The sequence below is a fragment of the Hemiscyllium ocellatum genome, chromosome 19 (assembly GCF_020745735.1).
Source record: "Hemiscyllium ocellatum isolate sHemOce1 chromosome 19, sHemOce1.pat.X.cur, whole genome shotgun sequence".
Classification (NCBI taxonomy): domain Eukaryota; kingdom Metazoa; phylum Chordata; class Chondrichthyes; order Orectolobiformes; family Hemiscylliidae; genus Hemiscyllium; species Hemiscyllium ocellatum.
In genome coordinates this window covers 60,914,223-60,936,416 of record NC_083419.1, presented here as the reverse complement: position 1 = coordinate 60,936,416, position 22,194 = coordinate 60,914,223, and the positions used below count along the sequence as shown (strand labels likewise).

At 43.8% G+C, this 22,194-nt stretch overlaps 1 protein-coding gene across 5 annotated transcripts in view; it reads left to right on the top strand.

Moving 5' to 3' along the window:
* Positions 1–22,194, top strand: part of nrcama (neuronal cell adhesion molecule a) — a 405,372-nt gene that overhangs the window by 365,287 nt on the left and 17,891 nt on the right. For 3 of the 5 annotated variants that reach the window (XM_060839991.1, XM_060839989.1, XM_060839990.1), the window contains 3 exons: positions 11,046–11,204; positions 16,593–16,724; positions 18,693–18,771. In XM_060839991.1, coding sequence (XP_060695974.1) covers positions 11,046–11,204; positions 16,593–16,724; positions 18,693–18,771 — 370 coding nt within the window. Of the gene's footprint in view, positions 1–5,912; positions 6,030–11,045; positions 11,205–16,592; positions 16,725–18,692; positions 18,772–22,194 lie in introns of all 5 variants that reach the window. The other 2 variants (XM_060839993.1, XM_060839992.1) reach the window with 2 other exon arrangements.

Here is a 22,194-nt window from a genome sequence, read left to right as displayed (position 1 = left end):
GAATCACTAGGGACATCACAGTTTGTAAATTCCCTTCCAGGCCACATTGCATCCAGGGTTGGGAATATATTGCTGTTCCTTCACTCTCACTGCAAGTCAAATTCCCGGAGCTCCCTCCCTAACAGAACTGACAGTGTCCTTGCAGCACGTGGGCTGCAGCAGTTCATAAAGGAATTTCGTCACCATCTTCTCTGAGAATGGGCAGTAAACGCTGACCTAGCCCATGAAACGCACATCCTGTGGCTGAATTTTTCAAAAATGTGTTGCCTGTATAAGGAAATGAAGCACGCTCTGCAGGAGACTTCGAGGAGGAAAAGAGTTTGATTCACCAGCACTTTTAAAACAGCAAGACATCGCCACAAGTTTTGAGAATTTGTGTTTCATGTGGAACCTGGAAATTCGGAGAATGAGCAGATTGAGTTCATTGACATATTCCTGATGGAAGCGCTTTTGTCCGAAACGTGACCGTCTTGCTCCTCGGATGCTGCCTGACTTGCTGTACTTTTCCAGCACCACACTTTCAATGCTAATCTCCAGCATCTACAGTCCTTGCTTTCTCCCTGTATTCATTGACTGCTCACCAGACTTATAAACTGCCTGTCCATCCCTGTGTGAATTTATATTAGGTTTAGTCTTTGAGAAAGAGTGTGTGTGTGTTTTTTTTGCCAGGTGATGTTGAGCTTTATTCAGCCAATCGGTTTTGACATGCACCAACACTGAACAGAAATGTGGCGTGTTTCCACTGGTTGGTTTCACCTGTTGAACTCCTCCATCTTTTGAAAGATTTGAGTGGTTTTTGGTGATTCACAGTAAATTGCATCAAGCATTTGCTGATGTATGCTGCCACATAGAGGCCAGTGTTGATCCAGCAGGCTGAGAGAATGGTGATAGTTAGTATGTGAATCCGAAATTGTGAGAATTGTTGACAAAAGTACGAGACTTTACTCCAGAGGTCTGGACTACACCCAGCATTCATTCATGAAACAGAACTGAAGTAAAAGACGATAGTGGCATATTTTGCAATTTTTCAGGTTACCCAGTGGATTGATTGACTCCTGACCCTTAATCCTATAGTCTTTCCAGTCTGTCATTAATCCCATTATGTTGCCTGATTGGTAGCCAGCAAGTGCTAGGAGCCAAGCGGACGGAGTGCTGGAATTCTGCCTGGAATCTTGGTACTATGTCACACGTTGGCAGTGAAGCACCAGGTGATTGCACTCATTGCTAGGTCCTAGTTGCATCTATTACTATTGAGATGAGTGGAAACAGTTTCCTACCCTACCCCTCAACGTAAGGCCACCAAGTTTATCTTGGGTTTGGCGGTATGCGGACCCATTGTATGCTCAGTTTAGCCCATTGAAATGAATGGAACTGGATAAGAGACGAGATGCCTCTCAATTTGATCGTACACAGTGACCAATGATGAATTTCTGCCCTGATCATATTATTTCTTCATTGAATCAATGCAAGTCCCCTTGGCTCTCTTTACACAAGAAAATGTGCTGAATTTGTAAATGGTGTAATTGTGTTTTAACATTTATCCTTCTCTCTGTATGTTTCCAACATATTCCCAGTGTGCTCTTAATTATACAGTATCTGTGTTTTCTTTTCAATGTTCCTTTCTCCCCTCCATTTCTCTCTCTCTCTCTTTCTTTCTTTTTCACAATTAACAGTGATTCACCAAACCGCACCAGGGGCAGGCAAAGGTAACCTGCATGGTTTTCTGAGTTTGGGGCTGCTTGCCGTGCATTTGGCCTTTGAGTGGCAATAGTTTGGGGTGCTCTGGTGGGGATAGTGGAGCTGACAGCTCTTTAGCTCTCGGTATTTACAGCGTGCCTCTATATATGGCTATTACCAGAAGAATCTGCAAAGAACGGTAATTTCATAGATTGCATTATGTGCACTGATTTGGAAGTGCTGGCAGCTGTTGATCAATAGCACTGCAATCTCCCACATTTGTGCAGCATATTGTTAACCATACTTTGTAGATTAACAGCAAATGCCTTAATCCTTGAGCATGCATGAAGTTTCAGTTTTGTGTGCTAGATTTTAACAGGTTTGGTTTCTAACAGTAGATTTGCTTCTGGTTTGACTTGATCTTTCAATTGATAGATTTGCTTTTTCAAGGTGAGATTCCGTTCCACCCTTCTGCGCTTCAGACTCTCCCTCTCTCTGGCTGAGAGGATGGGATGTCGCTTTGGGTGACACTGTACGAAGCTGTCTGGATATTCTTTTCAGATCCTGCTCAGTACCTTTGCACTAAGACACAACACTTCAGGCTGATGAGCCGTGGGGTTGCCAACCCTCTAGGGTTGCCCTGGAGCTCCCCAGAAGTGCATGATTAATTTCCTGGACACTTCCACAAGCAAGCTTGGCAAAAAGTCATGGGGTGTTTTCTTTTGGTCTGTCGGGAGTTTGACGAGGCAGGGAGTTTGGCAATGGGAATCTGTATGACAAAGCATCCTGGAACATATCCTAGCAGAGTTGGCAACCCTAAGTATATGAAGGATTGTGGAGTGAAAGTTAGCATGACTCACTGATGATGCAAAACGTCATGTTCCACGTGTCTCCTATCTACTATCTTTCTCTCTTTTAATTTCCAAATGATGATGTTAACTGCGTTTGACTGCACCTTCCTTCTGTCTCACCTGTTCTCTCTCTTCCTTTCTCTGCTGCTCCAGGAATATCTGCAACATCTCCATTTTTGAAAACAGATTTAATAATCCCTGTTGATGAAAAAATGAAGGGTATTGGCTCTCTTGTGAATGCGACGTTATTACTTTTATTGTGAATATAACTTAAAAATGCTTATTTGCATCACCAAGCATACCAATGTCATGTTGTTTGTAAATTGATTATTTGTGGGGATTAATGTTAAGAATGAGGAGACTTGATTTGAGTGTCTGCGTTGAATGAAGCTAATTCAAATGGATTAATTATGGGATCTAACCTCACCGTTCTCTCTGTCACACTCTAACTCGCCATGAACCATCCATAACATGGCACTGCGACTCTCCATTTAATCCACTTAATCCAAACTGTTCCATCCCTTGTGCTAACTCCAAATAAGTATACTTCAATAAGCTTCACACCAGGCCTCCTTGCACACTTGAGCTCTTCTAAATACGTCACTCTGAGTGTTAAGGATGTTGAAGTAGCGAAAGGGAATAAACGGTGACAAATTATATCTGTTTGAGAGTGGCACAGTAACAAAGTGGCTAAGACTTGAGATTACTATGTGACTTATCACACAGACAAATTAGAGTATGCTCACACTGCCAGAGCAAGATTTTCACCACATTTTAAGGATCAATGAAAAGAAGGAAAATAGTAAAGAGAAATGGGATTTAGAATAGCTAGAGATGGGGGGTGCTATGATATGGTAGAAATTTCTTCCATGTGGAAGCTTACAGAATTATATAGTGGCTTTGATGAAGTTGCATGATCATAGTATTCAGTGGAAAATGGAGAGAGTAAGAGTGGAAATCCAGTGTGTCAAAGTACTATTATCATTCCACTTAGGAAATTAAGAATCCTCTTCAGTATTTATTCCCAGAAGATGGGTTAGTGTTGATATATCTGCTGAAATCTTTCAGTACAGCCCAAGCAAGGGCCGGAACACGATCCTGGCACGGTTACTACTCTTCACTCTTGACAGTAACCCAAGCGTTAATGGCGGCCAGAATTATGTAGCATTACGTGAAGCAGAGGATAAAATTAACAACAATGCTAAAAGGAAATAGCTAAAGTCCAAGTGTGTTTTGATCAAAGGAAAAGGGCAGGACAGATTTGTTCTGGGTTTTCTGATCTTGAATTTATTGTGACAATTATTTTTCAATAAGAAAGTCATAGCAAGTTTCTGACTTAACCTTATCTTGCGGTGGCCCTGGAGGCCCCTCAGCCTTTCTCTCGAGGCCTGGAAATGCATTCCTTCAACTATTTATCCAGTTCCTTTTAGAAATTGCCCCAATAAATTTTTAAGGCAGTGCATTTCAGAACTGACCTGTGTAATTGCCTTTCCTTATCATGTCTCGAGGTAGCTGTGAAAGCAGGTTAGCCATTAAAAAATTGAATAAAGAGAAGCAGCTTTGCTTAATTGTGATGAAAATGTGGATGTGACGAGCAAATGGAGGAGTTTAGGTGAATGGGATAGCTACACTTGATGGAAGCTAGTTAAAGACATGAGGGAGGAAGGCTGTGCTAATAAGGTTCAATAAACTAAACAGTGGGAAGAGGAGTCTTTCTCTGTGGTATAAGTTTGATTGAATCGGAATTGGGTCAGGTGGTTGAAGAGAATGTGCCCTCGGAATTGGCTAAGACTGGGTGTGTAAAAGGATGGTTATGGTGTTGACATGCTAAATAAGTGGGACTAGGTCAGACTAGGATGTCTGGTCAGTGTGAAAAAGTTGGACCAAAGGGTCTGTTTCCGTGCTGCATGACTCTATAAATTAAAACCGGGTGTATGAAAATGGGTGCATTTAATATGAAGTCATAAAGCCCCTGGTTCTTTGGATGGGGCACAGGCAATGGTTGGCAGTGCACTGCTCTGATACCGTCTCTGAAAAGAAAAGTGACAACAGATTTACGAAGAATAACATCGCCCTTATCAATACAGCCTCGTCCTTCACTCCCCGCTCACACTCTCATCCAACCACCATGCATTTGATGGGCAGCAGGGAGGCCAAGTTGAACCCTAATGAAGCTGGGCAAACATACCCAAGCTGCAACCATTGGCATTTTGTTTCAGAGCGATGGGTTTCTTGGCACCTCTGTGACCAGTGTGGGAGGTGTGTGACCCTGGCTTGTCAGGGACTTAATCTAGAGCCTGTTTGAAATGTTGCTACCTCAGGGAAAGGGGAACTGGATCTATCAGCTCTCGAAGGGTTGTGGTTTTCAAGCGGCCCTCATAGTGGATTGGGTGTACCTTTACACCAACTGCTTCCCGGTCTCTTGATGCAGCACTGTGGTCCCCTTTTTCTGAATACGCCATTCCCTGCCATCACCCAACACTGCTAACTCCAGCCACCGTTAGCAAGCCCAGACCCCGAGTCTCTTGATCTCAGTCACTTCCCCAGCCCTCAGTCTCCGCTCTGTCCTACAGGTGTGACTGCCTGAGGTTGTCTCCATGATTTCCTGCCACTGTCAATCTACCCAGCTACTGGGGAGGAAGCAGAGCTCGATTCTAATATGACACCGATGCTGCAATTCAGCAGAATCTCTGCTCACCAAGCTCTCCCTGTGCTCTTTTGCAGTGCCCCAGCATTCATTTAGGCCACAGAATGAGAGTGTGCAAAATAGGAGCAAAAATATTGGCACACAGTTCATCTTATTTCTAAACATTATTGGAAGCCTCACCATCTTCAGTACCTGAGCTGGGATCAGTATACAATGAGGCAGAATTATATTACCCTCACTTTACAAGACCACACATGCAAGTATGGAGAGTGATTAGAAGCAGATTCTGTCCTGTATGCAGCTGAACACAAACTCAGGGTCAACTGTAAGTTAATGTAAAAGGCTCAGAATTTGTGTCGCAACTGTCATGCACCAAATAATTTGCAGGCTTTCAGTTCTCTCAGGATCGAAACGACAGTGCACAGAAGCCTTGCAGTTCTGTAGTAGGATGTTTTATTGTGTTCGTGTGGTATTCCTTCCTCCACTGTTTCAACTCTGCTGAGGCTGGCTCAAGCATCTATTAAAATAGTGGAGGAGAGAAGCTTAAGGGAACCCATTGGGTCTTCAGATACCAATCACTCTACAACATAGCTTCAAGGCTAAGGAAATTGAAGCCAGTGACCGACAGAAGAAGTAATTGAATCCCTTACAATGCATTGTTCTTATTATTTTGCATGTATAATGTACCTGGGATTGTACTTTTTCATGTGACTCTCTCTCTTCTGTTGCTTACTTAGTCATGGTACTTCGTCCAGTAATTACGAACATTACCTCAGCCGCAACCCATGCAAATATCAGTTGGGAGTTCGGCCGAACGGATATGCACTTTTATGTTGAATATGAGATAGCTGACAGTAAGAGCGTGATTCGTTGGATTCAGTGTGTTTTATCCCAGCAGATACCAGTGTATGCTGTCGAACACTTGGTAACATTTTTTGTTTGGTTGTTGTGTCATCTCAGAAATCAGTCACTCGGTGCCAGTAAAAAAAAACGCCAGCAGTCTCCTTACTTATCCTGATGAACACTGGTCATGAGCTCCTGGTCCCATCATTACAAACCAATCAGACTTGGACTTTGCTTTATCTTCCTAAAAATACAATTGCTACAGCAGGACTTTCAGCCAGGATTAAGGGAATAGCACCTTGAGGATTGCAGGGCAGTTTCGACCTGTGGAGATATCCACAACTTGTTAGAGAAATGCTGTATTGATTTACAACACCACAGTTATATTCCATCTATTGATCTGATGGTGGTAACTAGAAGCTACATTTCACAGACCCTATTGTTATAGTGTGAATGGCTTTTGTGATGACTATCACGTGGTGCACCAGCAACAGTGTTTGGAAATGTCTAGAGAACTTTGCATTCTCCTTGCAATTTAAAGACTGAACGCCAAGTTTTGAAAGCACTTTGCAGAACCTGTGAATTGTCCAGGCATTTCTTCAACACAGTTCTGCTGTACCACAGGTCACCGAAGGGACCAAGCGATGTTGAAGGACATGGTTCTAAACCATGTGATTATTCAGTCAGAGTTGGTGCATGAGTTATTCTGCCAATGGTTTATATCACCAGAAATTGCCTTATATCCAAGTGAGGATAAAGGATAAGTGCTCCTTCACAAAGTTTGCCAATCTGACTGATTGGAGTATTTGTTATTTGAAAACTCAGGTGGTTCATAACCTCTTTTGGGGCACAAGGTCTGCCATTCTTAACCAGCCCCCCGATATGTTGATTCAGTCATATTCCAAGATGGCTGACAATGAACTCCCTTCGACTGTGACTGGACATGTCTTTCACTGGAATATTTCAGACTCCATTGGTTTAAGAAGCAGCCTGCATCACCACCTTTGTCAGGGCAACTGAAAGTGCAAATTAATTCCCCCTCACCAAAAACATATAAACGTTTCCTTTACATTTTTTTATCAAGTGATAGCTCCAGCTCCTTTTTGGAAAAAAAAACACTTCCCCGGACACAATAAATAAATAAATAAATAAAGTTTGTTCGTGGTCTGCTCAAGAGTTTTCAGATTGGAGAGATTGCTGACAAACACACAATCCTCAGAAAAAAGATGTGTTTAAAAACAAGTTCGTGAGGAGCAGTAGCTTTGGAGAAAACTTGATTAAGTCATTTGGCAACTTCTCGTAACAGTTCAATGCAAGCACTTTACTCAATCAGCCCTTTCTCTGACAATATACAATAACAACTTTTACATACCAGAGGCAGTGAGGAGTATTTGATATTATTGGAATGCCTGCACTAAACTTTCAAATAAGAAATAATATTTACAAAATAAGCTTGCCTCCAGGGAAATGGTGTACATTTCACTACAGCTTAGGAAACAAGCCCAAGAGATTTATTTGATCTTTCCATGACGTCATTCCTTCTACCTCCGCCATCTCTCCACTTCACACCCACCTCAGACAATGTTGACATTCTAGTTTTGTCACTTGGGTCATCATTTAGTCAACTTGTCAATTCAGCCAGTTAGACCGTGCCTATTACTTCTAAGCTTGTACACCAAGTTCAGTTCCATTATCTGCATCGTTCCATTTTCCCTCTATTGTTATTGCTCACAACTGCCCTCCTCTTGAGTGTTTATGACTGGTGTGCTCCTGTGCACTTTGCCTGCTCTGTGCATTACATTTTGCGGCATTCCTATATATAGCGTGAGACACCAGCAGATATAGAGTAGCTTCTAGTTAGGGGGTCTAAGCCTATTTTCAGCTGCTTCAGTTTAATCAGAACCTGGCATTCATCTGGTCTGGTTATCCACCTTGACAATAGGCTGCAGACGATATCACAGCAATGTCAATAGCGAAGGAGCCAAGTTGACCCAAAATGTGAGCTCAGTTTCTCTTTCCCCACATGCTGCCAGAATTGCTGGGTATTCCCAGTATTTTCTCTTTTGTTATCAACAATGGCTAGACATTGTGCGATCCCAATGCTGGAGAGCACAGAGCAAGATAGCAACACGCTCCATGCAATATGCTGTTACACAGCCGACAGGCACTTTGAACTATTTTTGTAACGTCGTTAAAATTCAATGTATTTCAGTAACTGATGGCCCATCCAGTCACTGCGACATTGGAATTGATCTAAATCTGAGCAGCACGCTGGGGCCTTTGGAGCTTTATTATTCTGGATTTGCAAGCACTTTACTGGCACTTTGGCTGTTTGAGATGACACAACTACTCAGTGTTGTTAGCGTGCTAGCTGCTTCGTCTGTTCAGTGACCGTGTGCTGAACATCAGTAAAGCGATCTGTCTCTGTTAACTAGAATGTAAAACATCATTCATCTTGACCCATTCTGTTCATTCCTGCTACTGAGCTGTGCACGTCATAAATTCCTGTTAAGCAAATGCTCCTTTTTAGACCAAGAAACACATTTCTTCCATCCAAGTTACACTCTCCTATTTACTCCTGCTATTCAGTTTTACAACTGGAAATTATGAATCAATTTCCCATTGTTAGTTTGGGCCCAAATACTGTCCATTAATAACTTTGTTTGCCCCCATCATATTGTAAGCCCCAATATGACATTTAACAGCACACAGATTTGGAACGCTACTTTAGGATAAAGTGAGACGGGACGGTACAGACTGATTCAAAACAAATTATGACCTGATGCAAGCAAAGCTGGCAACTCCCACAATGGATCTCTCAAGTAGTTAACAGGAAGCAGTCATTTCCGAATCCAGTGCAGCAATCCTAGCTCACTCTTCTCATCAGTCTGAAGGGCAATTAAAATGAGTACGTGAATAAGAAGGGTTTGGAAGGATATGGGCCAAATGCTGACAAATGGGACTAGATTGATTTAGGGTATCTGGTCAGCATGGACGTGTTGGACTGAAGGGACTGTTTCCATAGGACAGCCCTATGACTTTACTGTGCAGTTCCAGAAGAAGACCATCCTCTGACACTTTGCGATTGGGTTAAAAATAGAAAATGTCAGGCCTTGTTTTTCCATTGTTAACTTCTGACGCAAGCTTCTATTCAGTCTTGCAGTTTATTAACATACAGGATAGGACAAAGTGAAAATCGTAAAGGTAGTTGGTTCGCAATTGCCATTTTTGATTTGGAGCTAAATACCATTTGCCCATGAATAATCCCCACACCCTCTCCCTCCCCCAAGATTACAGGAATTGAGAGAGAATACCACAACTGGATGGATTGAATTATACAAAGAGGGGAGGGGAGGATTATGGATCAGCTTTTCTTCAGTGTTGTTATTACCTCCAAAGACTTTGACTTGAAACGATGTCACATCCTGTGATTTATTCCCTTTGAGATTTTTACACGTTTGTGGATCGTGCACAATTTTCTGTCAAAGCTGTACATGGAATGCCATGTGATTAGGGAGGACCAGAGACAGGGAAATGAAACATTCTCAGAGAGAGAGAGAGAGAGAGACCCACATTGAGGAGAACAGTCACTTGGACGTGGGAGGAGATAGATGTTGATCTTTGAGTAGGACCTGAAATAGCCACCAATACTTGAATCCTAAATGCTTAGACATGGAGCTTTCCATGTACAGAAAAAAAATTCCTATATTAAGCAGGTCTGAGTGTTCCTTATAAAATCCCCCTTTCTGCACTGGAGCAAATTAGAGGTTTCTTCAATAATTTTGAGTATTCCCTATTTGAGAAGTTCAACAAAGTACAGTCAGTAAAATCTGAGCTCCCAATCGATTCATGCCTCTTTTTTTCACAGAAAGGAGTGGTTTTCTGAGCAGGAATTAGTTGCGCCTGTATTTTCACTGTTTCACTTCTCCCTTTGAGTACTACATGTACAAGTAAGAAGTAACCTGCTCTGGATAATCTTCCAATCTCACATCTCGGAGCTAACCTGCTATCTGTTTGAACTGGGAACACCTCTTTTGGAAGCGCTCCCAATAACACTGGGTAAAGGAATCAAGTCAGACCTCGACATTGATATCCCTGACAATGCTGCTTTGACTCATCTCAGCTGGCCCACCAGTGAGAGTTTTGAGTCACAGCGATGGAAACCAAGCCCTTCGGTCCATTGGGTTGCCCACCAGCCACTCATTGCTTCCTGATCATCCCACTGCCTAGTGTAAGTTTGAGCCTGGCAACGATGCTGCCCATAGTTGAGCAGCCACTCTTGTGTGAGTAAGAGCTGCCTTCCTGCGGTCAGTGAGAGTCATCAGTCCCAGAGGTGGAAAACTAGAAAGTAAAGAAACTGGGCAATGTAAAAATGTAGCATAATGATTGGCGCACCAACCTTTTGAGAATGGCCAAACTGATGGGTGATCCAAATTGAATTGAGTTTACGGAGGTGGCAACAGGGGTGTGGGTGAATGAATTCTCAACAATTTAGCCGCTTGCTTGAATAATGGACTTTCGAACTTGTATTTCAGTACTCCAAGGGTCCATTCATTCTGAATGCATCTTCACAAATGCACGCACACACACCCTCCACGCACAGATACCCTATACCCCCCACCCCACATACAAGCGCACACCCCCTCCACACACATCCCCCCCCCACACACACACCCAAGAGTACACACCCCAAACATGCACACCCCACCCAAGCACACGCCTCCCTTAAGCACATACACACCCCCACACACATCCCCCACATGCGCACACCCCACCCAAGCATGCACACCCATGAGTACGCAACCCCATACGCGCACTGCCACCCCCCCCAAATGCGTGCGCACATCCACATCCTGCACATCCATATTCCACACATCCTCTGGCACCTCCCTCCCCCCCTCTCTCACACACACACACATATACGCACACACATTCAGCATTGCTGCAGCAAACGAGAGATGTCAATGTAACAATAATTACGGTCTGGCCACGATTATGTCAGTTCTTTGTCTCCATACGCTTTTCAGGTAAAGAGCCTCTGGACAAAATGCAAATCAATGCCTCGCAGAACTCCTTTGTGCTAAAGGGCTTGTTGCCAGCAACAGTTTACAGAGTGCGGGTTATTGCCGAGAACCAAGCAGGCCAGTTGCGGAGTAAGGATGAGCGGTTTGAAACCCGTCCACCAGGTGAGGCAGCGAGTGGAAGAGCAGCCGGCTTGGGCCTCCCTCCCTCCTGAGCGACTGACCCGGGCGGGTTGTGGGTGGGCCGTGGGGCTGACTGTATGAATCCCTGAGCAGGGTCTCTCCGTAGCTTGTGCCAACACTGTCAGAGCTTGAACACTGTTCTAACTTCAGTGAATCGGCGACGTTACCCTTCGGAGCAAGTTGAGGATTGTCTCAATATTGACCTTGTCAAAGCCTCTTGAATCATTTTCCCTGTCAGTGCCCGTTGTTTAACTGTCCATCATTGAAGACGGAGACTTCACAAATTCCGCTGGTGAGGCCGATTTCTCCCCCAGAGGCAAAATCAGGAAATATAAGAGCTCAGTTCTTAAAGGGCTTGTCAGGGGGAGTGGAAATCTGAGACTATTCTCATCACCCCAAAAAGAAAAGGATGTGGGTGTCAGGGGATCAGTTGAAATTTTCAAAACTGAAGTTGATGGGATTTTGTTTTTGAAGGATGTGATGATATTCAAGGATAGGGAATGAAGGTAGGTCTGTGGAGTACTGATAGACATCAGACACTACCTGTTTGAGTGACAGAAGAGGCTTGTGGGCTGAATAGCCTACTTCAGTAGTCAACATTGGAAATGCCATGCTGAAGGACTATTGCATGTCTGTGTGCAGAGGGCATGTATTTGTTAAGTCAAGTGAATGCAGCCTGCTGGGACAACTGGCTGCTGCTAACCGTGCCTAACTCTAGTTGCTTCATCAGAGAGCACATTTTGTAGCAACAACCAACTATGTAGCTTTACTCATCAGAAATAAAGAATGGTTAGCTTTGACAGCTATGAAGTGGGTCTCCTCAACCCAGTGTTTGTCGTCTTGCAGTAGGAAGAGGAAACAACCTGTTGTTTTTGTATTTATCCAGTCTTAGGATTCATTTGGTGGCTTTGATGGCTCAGTATGGTCCTGACACTTCTTGGTATTGAGGGTCTTGTCAGGTACATTCTCTCCCGCACCAAAGGCATAACTCAACAGGATCTGTACTGGGCCTGGTGCTCAATATTATATTTCATCAATACTTCATTCATCCCTCGCTGAACCAACATGACAGTTTTACACAAGAGCTTCCACTCTGGAGTGAATGGCAGTATTTTGAATAAATCTGCAGGTCGGCCTGACAGCCCTACCATTGCGACGTTTAAAATTTGGCATCCAGTAAAAGTGTCATGTTGATGCAGCCTGACACATTCGAGTGCTATTTGATCTGTTGGATCCAGCACTTTAAAGAGACAGTGTCCCTTTTTCTATCTGAGGAAGGGACCCGAAACGCTGATTTCTCTTCACAGACGCTGCCAGACCTGCTGAGCTTTTCCAGCAACTTGTGTTTTTGTTCCTTTTCTATATCACCTGCTCCAGTTGGGGTTCACAGCTATCAAATGAAATCCAGTCTAATCTATTACCACTGGGCACTCAGCGGTAGACTAAGCTGGACACTCTGTGCCAGGCTGTGTTGGCAGAGCTCCTAAACTATAGTAATTATGAAAAATCCCAAGTTCACATTAACCAGCCCAGAGGTGGCTATTGAACCACGTGGAGCATCACTTCAGTAATATTTTTAAAAAAGCATTATTGCTTTCCCCCTCTCTTTGTGTTTTTGGGTCAGTCATCGCAGTTCCAAAGGCTCGACCGTATGAAAAAGAGGGAAGGGATGCTCATAGGTTTTGACAGGTTTTTCTTTCTCCCAACCTTGACAAATTTCCAAGGGTGAAAATGGCAACTTGAAAGCAGATAAAAGTCTGTAGAGACTTCCTTGAATACTTTGTCACTAGTTGAACTCATCTTATTTCTGCTTGGGTTGCTTCCCTAGATGGCGGTCCTGAGTAAAGGTCTTTTAAACAGCTAAAAGTGTGTTGCTGGAAAAGCGCAGCAGGTCAGGTAGCATCCAAGGAACAGGAGAATCGACGTTTCGGGCATAAACCCTTCTTTCCTGAAGAAAGGCTTATGCCCGAAACGATGATTCTCCTGTTCCTTGGATGCTACCTGACCTGCTGCGCTTTTCCAGCAACACATTTTCAGCTCTGATCTCCAGCATCTGCAGTCCTCACTTTCTCCTCTTTTAAACAGCTAAACCAGGTTAAGTTCAGCTAAGCGTCATTATCATTGCTCCAGAATTCCTGTGAGCAATGCCATGCGTGATCAATCCCTGGCATGCTAATTTTACCATTCAAACCCTGTGGGAGTTGTATCGAGCTTTCTAATCTTCCTCATCATCAGTTTACACATCTGATTCCCACCGTCTAACCATGGTCCAAGGGCTCTGGCCCGAAACGTCGAATTTCCTGTTCCTAGGATGCTGCCTAACCTGCTGTGCTTTAACCAGCAACACATTTTCAGCCATAATCTGAGGGTGGTGCTAGACCTGAGGGATGGGAAAGTTCCTTTGGAAAGTCAGAAAAGGGCAATGCAAAGAGAAATAAAAAGGGATACTGTGTCTTTAACTCTTTCACTGGCCAGCTTCATTCATGTGCTATCTTCTTTTTGTGACTGATAGCATTGCAGGGACATTTTAACTCCTCTTTCATCAGATAATTATGCACACCCTTGGGGTGCTTGCATGGACAAATTCGTTTATGGTGCATGTTTATGTGATTATAACCTGTGGCCAGAGAAAGAGTTGGTGTCCAACTGCAAGGCTTGGCATACACACTTTAAGTCAATTGTATGACTCGTCAAGGCTCTGGTGATGGTTTTCTGGCATTTGAGTGTTGGCGAGTGAAGGATTTGATGGGGCATGTTTTGGAAACGTTCTGGCTGTGCAGTTATTGCTCACTTGCAACTTTGATGAATAGCAGGAACAGCTTTGAATCAGTGCACCATGGAGGGATGTGCTGCTGCTGCTTCTCCCTTTGTAAGGTTGTTTTAACTCAACACAACTCCACTGACAGTAGAGGTTGAGGTGGCCTTTGCTAAGTTGCGAAATGCTTTGGTGCTGGTTGAGCTCCCTTTTGATTGCCCATCATCATTCTCTCTCTCTCTCTCTCTCTCTCTTTTTCTTGCCTTTCTTCAATGCTTGCATGCTACTTTGTGCCCCACATGTTGCCTTGTTATTTGATTTTCAAAGCGAGTTTGCACTGTCACTGAATGTTCTGTGAAATCTCCACCATATTGGATTGCATCCCCTTTCCTACCCACTGTGCATATTCAGCAGCAACATTGAATGCAAAGTGAGGCTAACTGAATTAAATCTCAGTCCATAGGTTGGTTTATTTTGGGGAAGAGGAGAGTGGTATTGGTAGCTATACAATTGCACCTATGTTGTTTTATTTGAGTCTTTTGTTCTGTCAAAATTGTATCAGATAATCCTGAAAGTGGATGCTATCTTCACGAAAAATCACGATGCTTGCTCTTCAAGATAATAAAAACGTAAAATGCTGGAGAAACTCAAGATTTTGTAGCATCTCTGGAGTTCTGAAGAAGATCTATATTGGATGAGAAATGTTCATTCTATTTCCAAGAGAGAAACAAAATTCATGTTCCCAGTGTGATGGGACCCCTCTTCAGAACTCTACTGAAGCTGCCAGATCTGGGTTCCTCCGACATTTTTCCATTTTTATTACAGATTTCCAGCATCTACAGTATTTTGCTTTTATCTGAGTGCTCTTCGAAGTATTTGTGTTTGGAATGCTTTAATATGTTCTGAGTGATGTCAAGTGCAAAATCTTTTTTGTTTGCTAGCTACTTCTCTATGAACCCTCATTTTCCAAGGTCGAGCTTCCCAAGTTAAACTTTATTTTCTCAGAACTTTCATAATATTGTGCCCCTTTCACAAAAGTACAAGGTAAATGTTAACAATATGCATCCCAGAGATTATTTAGTTGATGGTTCATTTGTTTTTTCTTAAGTGTGAATGTGATTTAATTAATAAGACAATTCCTTCATGTTGCAGATCTTTTCCTGTGTTATGGGATAGACAGGGCATGTTGAAATATAATAATTTGTGGCAGCCAAAGTCCAAGTTATTTGTCCCTGACTCCTGCCAGGAACTGTGAAGCTATATTATGTCATTGCTAGATTCACTACACTCTCTGTATATCAGTTGTTTCTGTTGGCTAGTTAAACATGTCAGAAATATAGCAGGAACCTCTCTTGTGAGTTGATGTGTGACTGCATTATGTTCTTCTTAAATTGCATGACATTTTATCTTCTGGACGATGCAGTAGTGTGTTGGGATATTGGTGTAGTATAGATATATGGATAGCACAATGGCACAGTGGTTAGCACCGCTGCCTCTCAGTACCACGAACCTGGGTTCAATTCCAGCCTCCGGTGACTATCAGTGTGGAGTTTGCACATTCTTCTGTCTGCGTGGGTTTGCTCCCACAGTCCAAAGATGTGCAGGTTAGGTGGATTGGCCTTGCTGAATTGCACATTGTCTTCAGGGATGTGTAGGCCAGGTGAATTGGTCATGGAAGATGTAGGGCTGCGAGGGTGTTGGATGCTGTTCAGAGGATTGGTGCAGACTTAATGGGCTGAATGGCCTTATCAGCACTGTAGGGATTCCATGATTCGAAATCTGAAGGTTACCGGTTTACTGGGAAAACAAAGACAGATGCCTCCTCCCCAGTGTTCCCTTCTGGAAAATGTGTGTAGGTGTTTTGGAGCTCCATTGGAACCATTGCATCCATTGCTGAATATGTATTGGCCCACACGGTGTAGGTGTTTCGGATATTGCAAAGGAGAAAGGAAGTAAAACTGGAACAATGACCATGGATATGTCAGGACAGCAGACTAGAGGAGAAGGTTCAAGACCCTTTTAGGCTTTGCTCAGGCAACAGTCAGTATCTCCAAGAAAGTTGGAGAGAAATCTGGTGGGTGGGGCGGAGTGCAATTTGTTCAGCAGCTATTACTTTTGGAAAGAGCAGTGTTGGCTTTGAGTGACAGTGGGAAGTATTAGTTGAGATGGTTACTGTACATCACTTCCTATTTTCAGTGAAATTTATGGACAAAACATCAGGAATGATGTACAACAGCTGAACTGAGATCAAAATGTTTTATACTGTCACTTAAAGCCATCAACATTTCATGATTGATATTAAAAACTTTGCTTCTACTGCACTGACTTGCTTGGAAATGGTACAGTTAAAGGCTATGGAATTACATCAAGCATTTGGGTGTTATTTAAGTTTTGTTAAAGTATTGCCCGTGAGTCAGATTCACATTGTGTGCACAAAAATTATTTTCCGCTTTAATTATTATGTGTTTGGATAAGATAACCTATTTCCAACATGCAATGCATTCGGAATTCCACACAGAAAATTCCTCGGGTCACCACCTTCCCTTACCCTCACTTGTTTCGCATCTTAATCAATGTTTTCTCCCTCTCTTCCTTTCAAATAATCGGCCCCTCAGCCATGGCAAGCCGACAGGTAGACATTGCTACCCAGGGTTGGTTCATTGGATTAATGTGTGCCATCGCCCTCTTGATCCTGATCCTCTTGATTGTCTGCTTCATCAAAAGGAATAAAGGCGGCAAATATCCAGGTGAGTGAATCTTTCACTAGCCCAGTGTTCAGAGATTGTGAAGAAGTTTCGATTCATGTTTGTGCTAGGGACCTATCCTGGCAGTGCAGAGTAGACCAATTTGGCATAATTTTAAACAGATGTTTCCTGAGGAAAGAGCTGACAGGATTTTGTTCTTCAACTCTACAAAGCTGCACCTAAAGGAGCCCTCGGGCTGGTGCGTTCAGATCTTTCCTGGGATGTGAAACTGGAATAATGATCATGTGGATGTCAGGCCAGCAGACAAGAGGACACAGGTTCAGGGTCACAATGAACAAGTTGAACAGATGCACCACCAAGAGCAACAAAGAAAGTGTATGTTACAAGTCAATACCAAAGAGACCGGAAAGGGTTATGCCATTAGAAAAAGGAATTACTTTTGATGATCCACCTTCATGATATAACTGAGAATGACACTACTTTCTCTTTAGTTGTCAGGCAAGTTTAGTTCACACAGGGACTGCGGATACTAAAAATCAGAAACAAGAACAGAAATTGCTGGGAAAGAACTCAGCAAGTCAGCCAGCATCTGTGGAGAGAAAGAGGAGTTAACGTTTCAGGTCCAGTGACCGTTCATCAGAACTGAAGTCTTTGTCTACCCAACTGTTTTTCTGTTTCCTTGGGCTCTATCTCCACCTATTGTTCATTTCCATTCCTTGCACCAACTCTTCTGCATAAATAGCAACCGTTTCCCAGCTACCATCAGTTCTGAGGAAGGGTGACTGGACCCGGATCATTAATTCTGCTTTCTCTCCATAGATGCTGCTGGAACTGCTGAGTTTTTCCAGCAATTTCTGTGTTTGTTGTGTGTATAAATTTGCAAAGGATTGGAATCTCCTTTTCAGGCACGAATTGAATCCTTTCCCTTCCTCACTTCCTGTGTTGGATACAGATCTCACAAGAAGTGGGGACCCAGAGAATCAGGATATAATTTTCCACAGTTTAGCAGTGTTGTACAAGATGGTTATTACCTGTAACATCACAAGATAAGGCTTGCCCATCACGATGTGAAGGACTTTGGGCACTTGTGGCACAGTGGTAGTGTCCCTACCTATAGAGCAGGAGGCCTGGTTTCAAGCCCCACCCACTCCAAAGGTGTGTAGTAACATCTCTGTACAGGTTAATTTAGAAACGTTCACACAGGACCATCCCTGTGAATTGCTAACCAATGTTCTGTCTGCTCAGTAGATTTGTATTAGGCATCATGAGGAAGCAGGTTCAATTCTGTGAGACGCTGTCAGGTCAATTTGTCCTCAAGTTGAAGCTGATCTTTCACAAGAGACTATCCTTTATCTGAGGTCATAAAACTGGCTGAGGATTAATTAAAATACTTTCTTGTTGAATCAGGATTGAGCCTATCCTCTGCCCAAAGTATTGTATCCCTGCCTTCGTGGTTTAGTTAGCTTGGCGAATATCTAATAGAAGGATTGGTGGCAGTGAATCTATCTATTATTGTTTGTAAGCTGACACCCTACATTATAAGAGCAGTTACCCTCCTTACTGTGCTTAAACACTCATTTTGACTGATCTAGGAATTTGGGCCTGTTGGATTTGGGAGGGGGGGGAAGATAACAACGCAGTAGGTTTTAATGAGATTGAGAATGTTTTGATTTAAAGTTACCACCAAAATTGAAGCCAATGACACTTAGGGCTAAACTGCCTGCCTTTACACATTGACAACCCAGGTCAGTGTCGAGTCCAATAAAGCTGACATACTCTGTTCTGTCACTCCTTTCTTCTCCACTTCTCCCTCCATTCCATCCACCTTCCATTTCACTCCAGTCAGACCCACCCCACTCCTCCCTCATTGCACCCCAGTGTACCCACCAACCTTCACTTCACTCCGATCAGTTCCACATCTTCCTCAGGAAAGGGTTTATCTCCGAATGCAAAGCAACGCACGACTTTAATGCGTGCTTTTTTTTTATATATAATTGTTGATGATTACAGTCAAGGAGAAAGAGGATGCTCACGCAGATCCTGAGATCCAGCCCATGAAAGAAGACGACGGAGCCTTTGGTGAATACAGGTGAGCATCTGCCCTGTACCCTGTCGCCTGCCTCTTGGTACTGCCCCATTGAAGAGCTAGCCGGCTGGTCAGAGTCCTTAGCCCTGGACCCATTGAACGTAGTGAGCTTTGAAACTGTGAATGGTCTGTGTTGGGGTTGTGGCTTTTTTAATTGCAAAATCTTGTTTCCTCCCACTTTGTAGAAAAACCTGAACGCTACGTTCTGCAGTGACTCCCTTATCCCGTAAATGTACATATAAATCAGTGTTTTGTATGTCAATCCCTGGCATCCCAATTTCATCACTTGAACTAAAACTGCTCTCTGCCTCTGACTTCGTACATCTAATGCAGCTGTAACAATGCACCAACTTCTTTAAAAAGAAAAACTGGCACAGGAAGTAATATCTAGTCATTCAACACTTAGCGAACGATTAGAGTCAATCGTTTCACAGGTTTGCAGCTTCTGGGTCGCTAGGTCAGGTTGAGGAAAAGGCCACAGTGGATGCTATTAAGAAGGAACGTCCTCCCATAACTCGGGCCATGGAGTAGAAAAGTGAACACTAGACGGGAGACGGGAGAATCAGAGACCGGGACAAAAGCAGAGAAAAACCAAGCAGGAGGGGAGAGTAGTTCCTTGATTTTTGAGGGTGGCATTGGCAAGGTAGAGGTTTCTCTCGGGTTCCGTCCGTGAGGGAAGCTGCGCTGATTGAATGGCAAGTTGCTTGCGTGACCTTGCTATAACTTCCCTTTTTAGGGAGAACAATCACTGAAAAAGAATCCAACCCCTGTTGTTTCATGTGAGCTCACTGAACTGGTCCCACTTGTTGAAGTTGGTCCAGGGAAATTAATTCCGTCAAGGGGGGAGTTCACCTCAAGGGAGCACTACAGTAAAATTTGATTCAGACAATTCAGGAGCCAAATCAAGAAACACGTGTTAGCACACAGGGTGTCCAAAATCTGAACTCCCTCCCCAAGAGGCTATGATTGCTGGGGCTTTCAGGTGACATCACAGATTGTAAGGAGGTGAGGGATATGCAAAGCAAGGAAATTCAGTTCGGCTGCAAACTATTTTAATCTGAATAGCAGAATTGACTTGAGGGGCTGAATGGTCTCCTGTTGTTCCCACTGATCTCCACTGCCATGAAAGCAAAGTCGCTGTAATAGTGAGGATGAAACAGTGGATTGTCTTAGCTTTTCAGGGAAGGAAATCTGCTTTCGGTCCTTATCCAGTTTGACCTGCGTGGAACTCCAGACTCAGAGCAATAGGGTTGACTCTGAAGTGCTCTCTGAAATGGCCTAGCATGTCATCAGCTGTATCATGCACCTCCCCCCCCCCCCCCCTCCAAAATGTTGAACTAATAAAACTCGATGAACCCCCCCCCCCCCCATGGTCAGCCAGGGTGCTAGAAATGTCAATGACATGCCACTTACATTTGATTCTGCAAACTCCTCCTGGCTGACATCTGGGGTCCTATGCCACAATTAAAACTGTCCACAAATGAGTTGTACCTTCTAACCTGTACCGTAGAGACATTGTGTGACCAGGCCAGTCCCAGAGGTGGCAGTATGCAGTCAGCACATGGGAATCATCAACACTAACACATCAGATCCCATCAAGCCTTATAGCTTAGAATCAACATAATCAAGGAAACCTCCGCCTAAATATTGCCCAGCATCCTTTGTCAGCTAAGGAATGGGTACTTCTCCACCTTGAACACAAATTGGAAAAAGTACCGAAAGGAGCAAGGGTATGTTCTCTGGGCAGAGAGCTCATTGTCTGTCAGCAATCGTAACTCGATAGCTCCGCCCCCTGACTGAACTGTCTGAGTCCTAAAGGTCAAAGCTGCTTATGCTACTTCTACAGTAGGTGGTGTAGGAGCCAATATGAATGATACAACTTTCTTGATTTCACCCTGGGGCAGCTTCTATGTGCGTTTAGATCATTGGTCAGAGTGACCACTGCTGCAAGTCCATGTGGCGACAGTCTCACCCCTACACTTAGGCTACCGTCATGTGACACTATCGATGTGCAAATGGAATACAGGCAGAATAGAGCCAGCAGTTGTGCATTCAAGATGTGCAGTGGGCCACACCAATCTGTGACCTTGAAGCTTGGCATATCCCATATACTGTCATTGCCATCATTTTAATGGAGCCAATTAGTTCTTAAAAATGAGGTGCCAGTTGAGTGAAGCGACTATATTGGACTAAATGCACACCAAGCAGTGGAAACAACATGTTATAGACTGCTGAGGAACCCCATAACTAACACATCTGATTTCATGGGAGGAAGAGGTCCAACAAGCGCCCCCACCCTCAATCATAGCCTAAGTACAAAAGCTAAGGCTGCAGAATCTGTGAGCATTCTCACAGCCAGAAGTGTTGAATGAGGTCGGTTCCAGCACAAATGCACCTTTCCAGCTGATGGTGATATTGAGAAATAGTTGATTGCACATTAAATTGCACAGTCTTGTGCCCCTCCAAGCCAAGCCCTTGTAGCTTTGGCACCTGCCTGACAAAATGGAATATTCCCACGCCCGTTTTGCCCTTAGAAAATGGGGTCAATTACCATTCGTCTGTTTACTCTCAATCATCAGCTAAGTCACGGAGGGTAGTGTTGATAGTGCTATCAAGGGGCACTGACTCAGAACAGCCTCTCACTGATACTCAGTTTGTGTTTGGCCTGGGCCACTCCACTTCACTACACCGTCGTTCCAAGTGTACGATCCTCATCACACACAGATCCATATACTTGAGGTTGGACCCAGGCACAATCCCTTTTTTTCCTCGCCATTAACAGGGCCAAATGGATCACCAGGATAGATCGGGGATTCTCATTAGACCACCACCTGCGGTTTATATTATGCACAGGAGATCCCTGCCCCAATTCCCGGTAGATAATGAGGGTTAGTGGTATGGACCAAAATGCATAACTGCGTAGGTGAGCTAAGAGTGACTGCCCTTGACATTAACATTGGACTGAGTGGAGTATCCCAGAACCTGAGCAACATTGAAGTCACTGGGAATCAGAGGGGGAAACTTCTCCATTGGTTGGAGTCATACCTGGCACAAAATCGGGCCAATTGTCAGAACTCTGGGATACTGCTGGAATTTTCTCACAGTATTGTCCTAGGCACAACCATCTTCAACTACTCAATCAATGACCTCTTTACTATCATAAGATCAGGAGGAAGGGATGCTCAAAGCTAATTGTGCAACATCGCTGCTCAAATAGTCAAGTTACTGCCCACACACAGCAACACTTGGGCAACATGCTTGCCACACAAGTGCCAGACAATGATCATATCCAAAATGACAAAAGCCAACCATCTCTCATTGGTGTTCAACAGCAATGCCGCCCCTGACTTCCCCACAATCAACAATCCTGGGTGTTGTCGCTGATCAGTAACTGAACTGGACCAGCCTTATAAAGACTGGCCAGAA